Consider the following 13,313-nt stretch of genomic DNA (forward strand, 5'->3'; position numbering starts at 1 on the left):
TGTGAATCCTAAAGGTTTTACACATTTTAGCACAGATAATGATTTGTCTAAAAATTAATATTGGAAAGTGCATTCATATCTAATCACTACAATTTTTATTCTCCTGTGTCAAACATTTCAATTGTCCAGTCAGGGAACAGACCCAGTGCCATCTCACTTCAGTAACTATCCCAAAACACAAAGGGTGTATTGTAGCAAAGGGAACAGTTTGCAAACAACCCATAGTTTGAAAAATTATTTGTCCAAACTATTTGGAAGAAAACTTAGAAATAATTAATATTTCTGGAGAAAGTCAGGACTCATTTGTGAATAATTTGCTAATTACAAAGCGAGCTAATTATTTGTAACAAATAATGCAACCAGATCTAGATCACCTCTAGCATTACTGTAAATAAAATATATGCTCTCATTTACACCAATATTATCATGGTGCAATTCCATTGACTTTAATAAGTTACTCCTGGTTTTCATCTGTGAAAGTCAGAGGAGAATCAGAGCCTACTTGTGTCCTTCCACAGAAGTAAAATGAAGCACTTACATTACTTTATGCATACCTGCTATTATGATAACAAAATAAACAGATCAAGGCTGGATTTTGCTGTAAAGTTAGGTTTATTCAAACCAAATGGATTACTTAATCCACGTGGTGCTGCGAATTCAATTAGCTTCGGTGATTCACCTCACCCCCTCTACTTCCATTCTTGGTTAAAAAAGAAAGTGAGAGAGTATTTAGAGAGGAGTACACCTTTGAATTAGAAGCGGCAGTGGGAAAGAATGCGTAGGTTGTTCCAATCTGGTTTGTATAACTCAGTGTACTTGGAGGCAGGTATATTAAATTGAAAGCTTAGGTGGGATGTAACTTAAATGAAGGCAAATAGAATATACACCTAATATGTATTTCTGCATAATCAAAACCCTTTTGAAACATTTTTAACATGAGTCAAGGGTTGTTTGATCCTTTTTCAAACAAGAGTTTCCTAATTATTTCATAAGATTTAGAGTGCTTATGGAAAAAATGACAGAGAACTTGCTACCAAAGTAAATGAGTATAAATTGCCAATGGTGGGCCATATTCAGAGCTGATGTGAGTGCTGTTCCCAAGGAAGTCTGTGGGCCAAATGCAGTGGCCCATACAGATGAAAGTGGAGGGACCATGCATACATGATGTCAGAATCATTCAGTGACTATATAACTGTGCCCTTAACTAGGTATGATCCACGTACATTCCTTATGTTAAAACTCAAATAACTGAACCGTAAATGCCTTGTAGCAGCAAAACATGATCCTTGCACTTTTGCTGCCTTGGGGTATGACTTACATGTGCAAGTTGCATGTTGTAAAGGTAGGTAAGAAAGTACTCTGCAAGTGGTAAAGCAGTGTCACTTGCATTCATTTTGCATTCATTTTGCACTACAACTCTAAAGGGGTAGAGTAAGTGTGTGTGAGTCTGTGTGTGTTGAGGAGGGGTTGTAACGGGAAGAGAATGTAAGATAAAGGAGGGGCTCTGCTTTATTTTAAATGCTCCTGTTAATTGCTTTCCTTGCTACAACCCACTCTTCTTCCCCGCTCAGTGTAAGCGGAAGAATCAAGCTCTGTTTATAAATGTTGGCCCTCATTTTGAACTCATTGGTTTTCCACTAATGTAAATTAATGGATCTCACTGATACTACTCTTTATTCACATTGGTGTGGAGACACAGAGTCTGGGTCTTTGTTCAGATGGACCTACCTCATCCCCGGACTGGAATTTCTTCCCCCCTTCACAGAATTTTACTGCAGGAGGGGATGATCTGCTATATTATTATTCTTTGTTGATCCACGTGATGTGATTTCGCCCCCCCTTCAGTGACTTGCCGGCAATTTAACAAGCTTCACTGTGTGTTCTCCCTGCAGTCTGCAAGTTAGGTCTTCAGCCACTCCAAACTTAATAACCTTCTCAGCTCCTTGAAACTAATGGGCTGCTGACAAAACACCTGACAGGAATGTTTTTCAAAACAGCCACTGTAGATAGCTGAGGAAAGGCAGCCAAGTCCAAAACTGCTAGCAAATTCTGAGTGAGGTGCCAATGTGTTGTGAAAGAGTCTGTCAAGAAGCAGATGATTTTGGAAAGCAGGGCAGGTGTTTGTGCAGACTTTTATGTTTGTGTTCCGCGGAGATAAAATTACCTCTCTCTGCTGAGTGAGCTGTCCAGGATTTTTAAAGAAAATGGATCTGATTCTCCTCAGTGTGAAGATGGAATAATACTTTGAAAGTTACTGCAGTCCCAACAATGCACATGTGGAGTAGATCCACTGAAGTACCTACATACCTTAGCAGGTCCAAGATTTCATTTTGCCTGCTCATTTTTCTGGGATAGAAAACTTTGTCTAACAACGGAACTGCAACCCCAATCAAGCCTTTCTAACCTGACCACAAATGGGCCAGTCAAATGTTGACGTTGTTTTCTTTCTTCCAGGTTTGAAATGGAGCAATTTTTTAAAAATTGTCATGGATTTTGTTAATCCATCGTTTATAGAAAACAAAACGAATGAGACATTTTTTCATTGACTGAAAAATAGATTCTGAGTAAACAAAATACTCTAACGATCATGTCAACAATGTTTGATGATTTTTCAATTATTTCGATTAAAATGACATGAAAAATATTGCAAAAAGCAAGAATCATAAAAAGTCAACAGGATGCGTGGGCTGGTTTTTTTTTAGAAAGCTCATCTGGAGATGAAAAAAACTTGTTCTTGCACATTTTTGACCAATTCTAACAAAGTCCCATTCAAGTGGCCCTGCTTTACCATTTACAGTATATTTTCTTACCTACCTGCTACCTCACTAAAAGAGGGAGTACCCTCTTTTCCTTTTTCATATCTTCTTTTTTCATCCACGTTGGTCTGTATTTCTCTTTGGTGGGGGAAAGAGAGTTAACAAAGCTCAGCATTTTTAAGTAAGCTGAGAACTTTTCGCTGTAACATCCTTAACCTTTCCGTCACTGAAGACAAGGCTTAAGAAACAAAGAGGTTTTGTAACTTGCAGTGTTTCCCGTGGACATAAATAAACAAAGCAGGGAGGCTCCCACCTTGTGTAGTTAGAGAAGTTAAACCTGCAATTGTTAAAAATAACATTATGGCACAACACTTGCTGGAGATGTAAATAGGACATTAAATAATCATACAATAAAGACCTGCTGATCCTTTGCTTTCCCACTGTCATGAGACCCAACCCTTTCCTAGCTGCCTGACCTCTTGCAACTCCCTGAAACTCACCTAAGCCCTCACTCACTGCCAGTTGCCTCCTCCTCTCTCTCTGGACATCTGCTCTCTAGCACCTTCCTCTGTTCTGTGGTCTGGCTTGCCCTTCCGTCTAGACTTTCCTGACCAGCTACCCTGCTTGATCTGCCTCCCAGTTGCTGATTTCTAACCCATGCTTCGAACAACCTGTTTTAAAAACTGAAGCATTAATTGGAATAATAAGGTATCAAAATCTTAGGAAAAAGCCCTTTGTGCTGACACCTGGAGTTGGGAATTAAGAACACAAATAAGCCAAAAATTACATCGAAGTTCAAGAAAACAGAATTCTTTGTCCTGGGGCTTTCCATTTTTTCAATGGACTCAACAACTCACTCTTCAGCCTGTGGAGAGCCCAGCCATGATGAAGAAGATGGCATGTATTAATAAATCTTCTTCCTTGATACTTCACACCCCTTCTCAACTTACCAGGAAAGCAAGAGCTAATAATGTCTACCAGTCATGGATATAAGGATAGACAGAGAGGAACAATGCATGCTACAAAAAGAATTGAAGCTACAAAATGTACTTATCTCAGGGATGGCTGCACAGATTGAATATGTAATTGAAAGCATTATTATTCCAGAAACACGGCTTGAATGACAGAAAAATCAGATATGTTGTCTCAGTACGAGAGTCATTAGGATGTCAGGATTAATTCCCATCTCATTTGTGGAACCTTTTTTCCCCTGTAAATTGTTCAACTTAACCCCCTGCCTATACTATCTATGGTTGTCCATCATAGCGTAGACAAGGCCAGAATGAAAAGGAGTTGTTAGTCTGTGTTTAAAAATAAAATTACACTTCAATGACTGAAATCTAGATGGATTTTTATCATTTCTTTTGTTGGCATCAGAAATCACAAATAGGTTCTTCCTGGAAGCTGCCAGATATAAGAAATAATTTGTGTAAAAAACCCCCCAGAAGATCCTTTTCTTCCCTGAACTAGTTTCTACAGGCATAAAGAACAGAAATGAGAGATGCAACAGAAAAGATGTCGTTAAAGAAGCAGAATCAGCTCAATTAATTCCAGCTGAACTTTAAGTAATCTTCAATACAAGAGTCTTTTCCCCTATGTTTTCTTGAACTTTAAATCTGAAAAACATCTGTTAGGGAAGGTAAAAGAAGGAAATGGAGGTCAGGATAGAGAAAGTGGGTCCAAAATAGAGGGATAATAACCAATTCTGGAAAAGTATACACCATTCATAAAGAAATCAGGTTAGATGTGATCTGAAGAATTTCCAGTTCCTAAAATTGCTGTGAAAACTGCAGTCATTATTTTGTACGTAAGGCTGAATATTGTCCTTGCTCTCTATCCTTTGCCCTATGCACAACGATGCATCAGCACATAGAAAGAAATATGTTTGTGAAAATAGCTCAAAATTACATGAGCCCAGGATAAAATGGACTACATTTCATTTGAAATTACAAAAATTTCTCAATGAAAATACTTTAATTGAAATTTAAACATTCTCCTGCAACATTATAAACCCAAATGCAAGAGGTTGTTCTTGTTTATGAGGACCAGGAAGTGAAACTAACAAGTCAAAATTTCACTGTTCAAGGTAAGGTGACAAGCAAAGAAATTAAAAACAACATAAAAAGCAAAAAGTAAATTAGAATTGTCTCATAGAAATATTTTCCAGTTTAACCCTTAGGATCCTGGGGCTGAGAGGTGAGGAAACATCTTATTAAATGGCTTGAATTTCCTAACATTTTTATACTAGCTGAGTTGCCCCATAATCCCTAGCACATAGCTGCATGGAATCCAAGACAGTTCTCTAGTTATTGTAGTAAGATGTTTGAGGTGTCTGTCTATAATCTCAAGTTTAGTGGAACAATTGCTATACCAGGAGTCGGATTGTTTGCCCATTTCTGCTGCTTTGTGGAGATGGAGGTTTGAATCATTTCTTGCCTACTAGCTTGAAGACCTTGATGAATTTGGGAGTGGCAGTGAGGGACATATTAGCATTTTCAAAGATGGAAGATGGGGGTGGAAGACATCTTGTGCTTCCAGAAACCCTTATGACAGAGCTGGGTATGGTCTGTAAAAAGGCAGCTAGGGACAGACTGAGGTTGGGGCAAGGGAATGTGCTTGTGAGAGAGAGGGCAGGGTAGTGGGGATGGGTCTAGAACTGTTTAAACTGCAACATGCCCAATATAGATCTCATTGACATGCACCAATGTAAATCAGGAGTAACTCCATTGAAGTCAACGAAGATAAACACATGGCAAAACCATGTGAGATCAGACAGCTCCTAGCTCCATGAATGTTGATGGACTTGGGCTGATGAGTTGCCAAATAGTACTAGAAATCAAACACAGCCTGAGGTTGGGTGTATTCAGGGGTTTGGGTGAATTCTTTACATCCCACTACTGAAGAGGTAGACATATGCCAACTTCCAAAGGGCTGGTAATCGAAGATATTGTAACAGGTAAGGAATGTTTTTTGAAATAAATGTTGTTTATCTTGACAGCGTCCCTTTACATTGCTACTAAGGGTATATCTACACCGCACCCCGTACGTGTGGCTACACGCCATAGTGAAAATCAGGCTGTATCCACACTACGGTGTGTAGCTCCCTGTGCAGGGAAAGGCTTCAGCAGCTCCTTGTGGTGGGGGAAAGCAGGCTCCAGCAGCAGGGAGGCAGCTGGACACTACAAGGCTAAAAACAGGGAAAGGCACTGCTTGGGCATGTAGAAAGCCCCATGTAGGATGCATACATTAAGGGTCTGGCATGTCTTTACTCTACTTGCCTAAGCAGCACCTTACACCATCTGCACTGGTAATTATACCCATGCTAGCGGGGGAGTGGGGAAGGACACAGGACATAGTGTATGCACTCTACATGCTGACGAAAGGAGTGTGCACTGCAGACATACCCTAATGATTCTCTGTTTATTGTATACTGCATGGGCCTGACCCACTTCTCCCGTATACTGGTTTATTTCTTATTCGTGTAACTTCATGAACTTGAGTGGAGTCACTCCTGATCTACACTGCAGAGAGAGGCGAATCAGGTCCATATATTTAAATCAAAATGAAAAGCAAGGGTAGAATGACATTCACCAGTGAGGTACTTTTAATCAGGCTTTTATTATGTGAAACATATTTCTTTTGGATTCTTTTTTCAGTAATCACAATATTTAAAGGTAAAGTGGAAGAAGTTGAACTGCCTGAGGATAAAGTAGACATCATCATCAGTGAATGGATGGGTTACTGTCTTTTCTATGAGTCAATGCTAAACACAGTCATCTTTGCACGAGACAAGTGGCTGGTAGGTGCTCTGCATGTCATACTCCTTGCTGGAGGTCTGATCATTTATTTTCCAATTGCAAGCTCTCCTCTCCTACTACCACCAGCATCAAAAAGACACAGTTACGTTCAAGTGCCCTTTCTTAGGCTTTATTAGAAAGATTAGCATGGGGAGCTCAGTAAACGGGGAAACCTTTAATTTTAAAGGTAAGCTTTGCTTTTGAGTGACAGCTAGTACAATTCCAATCAACTCTATTTATCTAACAACATTGCTGCAGGGTGCAAGAATCTCTGAGATATTAAAAGCCGATGTGAAAATCTGAAGGAGAACAATAAAGGCATGCGGGGGGTGCTTGTCTGGTTTTTGTATGTGCAGTTCAAAATGTGATGTCTTTGTCAGGTGAATAGATTACGAGATCCATTTCCCCACAATTCATCAACAGAAACCTGGAGGGCTTATGTTTCCAGACCGGGCTGCTTTGTACGTGATAGCAATTGAAGACAGACAGTACAAGGACTTCAAAATTCACTGTAAGTACAAGTCTAATACATTCCTCCTGTGCGATCAACTCCATGAAAATATTTTTATTTCCCCATTCACATTGTTATAGAGTAGCCTTTTGGACTGTTTAAAATAGATACATTGGACATGATTCTCCTCTCACTTTATCTTAATTTTACACCAGTGTGACTTCACTGGAGTTACTCCTGATTTACACTAGTGTGAGGTTAGATAAGACAAAACCCTCAGGTGGCTTTCTTACACTTGGTGTGTTATTTGCAAACTGCATGAAATAATGAGAAAATGCACTGCCATTTTAAGAATGACTGTTCGTTTTAATAGGCTGGATCTTCAGGTGTGTAAATCAACATAGCTCTGTTGACTTCAGTGGAGTTAGGCTGATTTACACCAGTTGAGCATATGGCCAAAAGTTAAAGCTATTGCTTGCTAGGGGTTTTATCAGCCTCCGTGGCTGTGAAAATACATACTGCCCCTGCTGATATTAGCATTTTGCATAAGCACATCTTTATTGTAGCCTGATTCTGGTCTCCCTTAAACTGACATAGATCAAGAGAAACTGCACTGAAGTCAATGGAATGACACCAGTGTAAACCAGGTGTGAGATCAGAATCAGGCCAATTGAACTAAATTGAATTGCTCTTGAATTAGACTTGTGTCAGTGAGATGAGAAACAAACTCCTTCTGTTTATATAACAACACTCCCTGATTTCACTGTCACATTCTATCAAGCCCATAGCTCTCACTCCTTGAATTTCAATCTATTTTTTGCAGTAGGAAGATGGTGGTGGTGGGGTGCCATTCTTTGTCCTGTATTTGTTTTACATCATCCAGTGTTTATTTGCACCCGAGGAGAGCAGCAATCCTGCCACACTGCTGCAAGCTCCCCTCTGGCAAAGTCTTGTTATAAGAGAAGCTGCTGAGAAAGTTAACGGAGTGTGGGCACTAGGTCACAAATACAATATCCAGATGAACACAAAGAAAAATTCATTAGTATCGAACACTGTATTAAGAGGCAGGGGAAAAACATGAATAGCAACGTTGTAGGTTGAATGTCTGATTGTTCCCCCACCTCCAAAAAAACCCCAATTACCTGTAATCTTCCCTAAATATGAATTTTCTGGATTTTAGAGTTTGGGATTTTTTTAAAAACTGCATCACTCCATTGTGCTATCTAGAGCAATTACCATAAAAATCTACACATTTGACTGCCTAGAAGTATGCAGTGTTGTGGTAGCCTAGAGGCAACACTCAGGTGAAATTTAAAATTTTTATTAAAGCTCATGTTAAAAAATTATATAATACACAGGTTAAGAAAAGAGTGTCTGTACATCTGAGTATAGCGCTTAGATTATCCATAAATACAAAGTTTGTTTTTAAAAGTCAAAAGATACATACAGTGCATAATCAGCAATAACCCAAATTAAGGTGGCCCTTAATTTCACTCAGCTGCCCTTGTTGCCAAGAAGGCTAACGGCATTTTGGGCTGAATAAGTAGGGGCATTGCCAGCAGATCGAGTGACATGATCATTCCCCTCTATTTGACATTGGTGAGGCCTCATCTGGAGTACTGTGTCCAGTTTTGGGCCCCACACTACGAGAAGGATGTGGAAAAATTGGAAAGAGTCCAGCGGAGGGCAGCAAAAATGATTAGGGAGCTGGAGCACGTGACTTATGACGAGAGGCTGAGGGAACTGGGATTGTTTAGTCTGCGGAAGAGAAGAATGAGGGGGGATTTGATAACTGCTTTCAACTACCTGAAGGGGGGTTCCTAAGAGGATGGATCTAGACTGTTCTCAGTGGTACCAGATGACAGAACAAGGAGTAATGGTCTCAAGTTGCAGTTGGGGAGGTTTAGGTTGAATATTAGGAAAAACTTTTTCACTAGGAGGGTTGTGAAGCACTGGAATGCGTTACCTAGGGAGGTGGTTGAATCTCCTTCCTTAGAGGTTTTCAAGGTCAGGCTTGACAAAGCCCTGGCTGGGATGATTTAGTTGGGGATTGGTCCTGCTTTGAGCAGGCGGTTGGACTAGATGATCTCCTGAGGTTCCTTCCAACCCTGATATTCTATGATTCTAAGGTGAATAGATTTAACAGTACAGTTTAGATATTAGCATCCAACTATCTGGGTACATCACTCATGAAAAGTTATACAGAGTGTTTGTTATGGAAAGCAAATATATTTCCCTATTCTCAGCATAGTGAGTACAGCTATAACGTTAACAGTTTGCAAGGGAACTTGAAATCTTTACAAGTGGCCACCACTGTAACTATGAAAGCTTATTGGTACAGCTGGTCAAAAATATATATTTCACATTTTTGAAAAATGAATTTTATTTGTCCAAAATGTATTTATGAAAAAAGTTTCTAAACATAATTGTTCATTTCATTTTGACGGGGAAAACCATAATTTTACTTGAAAAAAGAGGGTAGCAAATTAAAAAAGCAAGAGTGAGTTGCCCCCCCACCAAAACAAAAGTTTTCAATAAGGTTTTAAAAAACTGCATGAACATTTACTAAAAAATTTTCATAGAAATTTTTATTTTGGCTGCAAAGACCTTTTCTGGCAAAAAGAAGTTTCACTGGAAAATTTCCAACCAGCTCTACTCATTAGGGCCATGTGGTATATAGGAGCTTGGAAGAGAACCAGTGGGCTCAATCACCAGTCAGATGCACACACACAATTCCTCCTTATCGGCTTCATCCCAGTCTAACAACTTGACAAATCCCCCCTCCCGCCCTCCCCAAAAAGTGTCTTGATTTTTCTGACTTAAGTGCAGTCTTGGGTAGGCCTTGTTCTTCCATCAAAGGATACAAGTAACTCCCACTGAGCTCAATGGGAGTCATTAGCACCACAGATAGGATTCAGGATTGGGCCCATTACAAGGGTCATCTATAGCAGTGGCTCTCAATCTTTCCAGACTACTGTACCCCTTGCAGGAGTCTGATTTGTTTTGCATACCCCAAGTTTCACCTCACTTAAAAACTACTTGCTTACAAAATCAGACATAAAAATTCAAAAGTGTCACAGCACACTGTTACTGAAAAATTGCTTCCTTTCTCATTTTTACCACATAATTATAAAATAAATTAATTGGAATATAAACATTGTACTCACATTTCAGTGTATAGCATATAGAGCAGTATGAACAAGTCATTGTCTGTATGAAATTTTAGTTTGCACTGACTTTGCTAGTGCTTTTTATGTAGCCTGTTGTACAATTAGGCAAATAGCTAGATGAGCTCATGTACCCCCCAGAAGACCTCTGTGTACCCACAGGGGTATGCATACCTAGGGTTGCCAACTTTCTAATTCCAGAAAACCAAACCCCCTTGCCCCGCCCCCAGCCCTGCCCCTTCCCGAGGCCCTGTCCCCAGTTCACTCCATCCCCCCTCCTACTGTCACTTGGTCACCTTAACTGTCGGATACTTCCCATGCTTGCGGGCCCCTCGCCCAGGGGGCTGCAATGCTGCTGTGCCCGGCATGAAGGTTGAGCCCCAGAGCAAAGGGGCCGGAGGGTGGTCGCCTGGCACTGAGAAGGCTCTGCTCTGCCTGGGCCCCGGGCTGCTGGCTAAGTTTTACTGTCTAGTTTTATTGCCTTTTTATTTTCTCTTTCTGATTATGATATTGCCCGGGAGGACTCCCCTCTTCCAGGGGCTGCCTAAATCACTCAGCTGGGAAGGGAGGAGGGTGGGCTGGTGGGGAAAAGATGCTGGGGTGGTGGTGGAGGAGAGAGGATGGGAAGGGAAAGAGACCAAGGACAAGAGTAGGGTGGGGGTGAGAGTGAACAGTGAAGGAGAAAGGAAGGGGTATGGCAGGGCAAGGGGGGTGAATGGGGATGCAGGGGAGACATAAGGTTACAGGTACATGAGGCTGTGGGGGTCATAGGGGTGTATAGGGACATAATAGGAATGCAGCAGAGTATGGAGGTGAATGAGGTGCAGGGCTGTAGGGGGTGAGGGACATAGTGGGCAGCTCTGGGAGGTGGAGAGATGGGTGGGAGAGCACTGTAAGGGGTACAGGGATGGGATGGGTAGGGGTGGAGGGCAGGGCGGGATGGGATGGAGGAGAGATGCAGGGAGGGGGGTGCGGGGTGGGACAGAGAGAGATGCAGTGATGGGGGGATGGGGGTGTGGCGGGTTGGGACAGGGAGGGATGCAGTGAGGGGGATGGGGGTGCAGGGCTTGGTGGGGAGGAGTTGCCCAGAGTCTGGGGCTGCTAGGGCCAGTGGTGGACTCAGGAGGACTGTCCCAGGCTGGGGGGGTGGGGGGCGGTGCTGCCGGGGCGGAGGCAGTGCTGGACCGGGCCTCTCCCCAATTCCCTGAGATGGCTGGGCCAGGCACTGGGTTTGTCTCATTCTCCTCCCCTCCCCTCCAGCAGCCCCATTCCCAGCACTCGGAGACAGGGATACATACCTCGAATTCCTAAGTGCTGGCGATGGGGTGACCGATCATGGTTCTCTACAGGGCACGCGCCGCAGCTCGAGCCCAGCCACAGGAGAAGCGTGAGGAGAAGTGGGCCGGTAGCAGTGGGAGAGGCACACGCCATGACCCCTCAAAGCCACCTGCTGAGCGTTCATGAGTTGCGCAAGTTTGGCCCCTGCCCTGACCCTGCTAATGGGAGCTGCGCCTGCAGGCAGGGCAGTAAGCAGACCCCCCCCAGCCGCCCCTAAGCATAGGAGCCGGACATGCCGGCTGCTTCCTGGGAGCCACGTCACGCGGAGGCTAGCAGGGAGCCTGCCAGCCGCGCCACGCAATGCTGCCAACTGGACAGTCAAGAGCCCAGTCAGTGGTGCTGACTGAAACCACCAGGATCCCTTGTCGACTGGGTGTTCCGGTCAAAAACCGGACACCTGGTCACCGTACGCATACCCCTGGTTGAGAACTACTGATCCATAACATCCAAAGTAAATTGTCATCTCCTCTTTGTCCAAAGCCAGGAATATTTTCAGATTTTTTTTTTTTTGGTTGCAGAAGCAGACAAAATCCCATAAAATCATAGTTACAAAATGCTGTATGAAGGACACTTCATGTAAAATAACAAAACCTGCTTCCTGTCACCCAAAAAAGCACTCTCCCACTTTTTTACCCCCTCTTTCTATCCTGTTTTCTACTTTCCCTTCTATATCTCGATGTCTTTTCTTCAGGCATATTCAGTGTCCTTGTTTCCCCCTGATGTATTGGTCTGTACGTTTTTTCATCCCTTTTAAATGTGTCTGGTTCTCTTGCCCTCCCACACCCCTGCAAGCCTATTTTCCTTCAAAACACTTTTCTTTTCTGATATCACCTTTCTTCCTTATTTATACTACCAGTTTTTTGCTATGTCTTCTTTACTCCTTTCCGTCCCAATCTCTTCTCCCACCTCACTATTCTCTCCCCTCTAACTCCTCCCTAGTATCTCACTTTACTTTTATTTCTCCCCATTACTTTGTTCTTCTTGGGATGGGAACCAGAGTTTCTCACATGCGAAATGCAATGATGGGTGTTTCAGAAGGTGTTCAGAAATCACGCCCCCACCCCAAATCATGAAATTGGTTTAAGAATAATTATTTTTTGGGGGAAAGGGAGTATTTGCTTTCTGATCTGTGATCCTTTAGGATTCATATTTTCCAGCTTTTTTTATGGAACCATGAGGGCTATAAACTTGGCACTTAAAATGAAAGCTGAGATTCTCCTATAGTAACGTGACTCAAGGAGCTGGGGCTTTCAGAAAACACACCAATACTGGGTGAGTAAGGATAGAAATAACAACAAGAGGGTGGAAAAAGAAAAAAGATTTGCAGGGTCACCCCCACCTCCCAAAATGTGGGCAAGTTGACAGCCCCATCAAAGGAAACCATTACCAAAGAATCTTTGCCAAATATGTTGCAATTTAGAATCATACTTACAGACCTTTTACTATTGCTGCCAATTCTGTCCCTGCTGGGAATTCCAAGAACTCAACTGCTGTGCTCTGAGAGGAGAAGCTTTTGCAAATCTGCTCCCTATCATGGTCTGCCAATTTATCTCGCTTGTTCTCATACATAATAATATTTTTAAATGCTCAAAGTACTTTTCCGGCCATTCATCTACCCAGTACATACTGCAGCCCACATGACTTTTGTAACTTTTAGTTTAGACTTTTAATGGGGCATTGCGGTTTAATGGAATTTGACTCATCTGGTTCAGGAGGGTGTAATGTGAGTTTGGTTTAAAAAAACAAATCCAAAAATGTAACAGTTCTTTGTATTTTTTCACAAAGAAATGTCAACCATAAGAGC

The 13,313-nt window shown here is 42.1% G+C and overlaps 1 protein-coding gene across 3 annotated transcripts in view; it reads left to right on the forward strand.

The window, feature by feature from the left end:
* The window catches only part of PRMT8 (protein arginine methyltransferase 8), a 99,724-nt gene that overhangs the window by 67,365 nt on the left and 19,046 nt on the right, over window positions 1-13,313 (forward strand). For all 3 annotated transcript variants that reach the window (XM_073314535.2, XM_073314525.2, XM_073314543.2), the window contains 2 exons: window positions 6,413-6,555; window positions 6,977-7,064. In XM_073314535.2, coding sequence (XP_073170636.1) covers window positions 6,413-6,555; window positions 6,977-7,064 — 231 coding nt within the window. The remainder of the gene's footprint in view (window positions 1-6,412; window positions 6,556-6,976; window positions 7,065-13,313) is intronic.

This window comes from Lepidochelys kempii, chromosome 1 (genome assembly GCF_965140285.1).
Source record: "Lepidochelys kempii isolate rLepKem1 chromosome 1, rLepKem1.hap1, whole genome shotgun sequence".
NCBI classification, from domain to species: Eukaryota; Metazoa; Chordata; order Testudines; family Cheloniidae; genus Lepidochelys; species Lepidochelys kempii.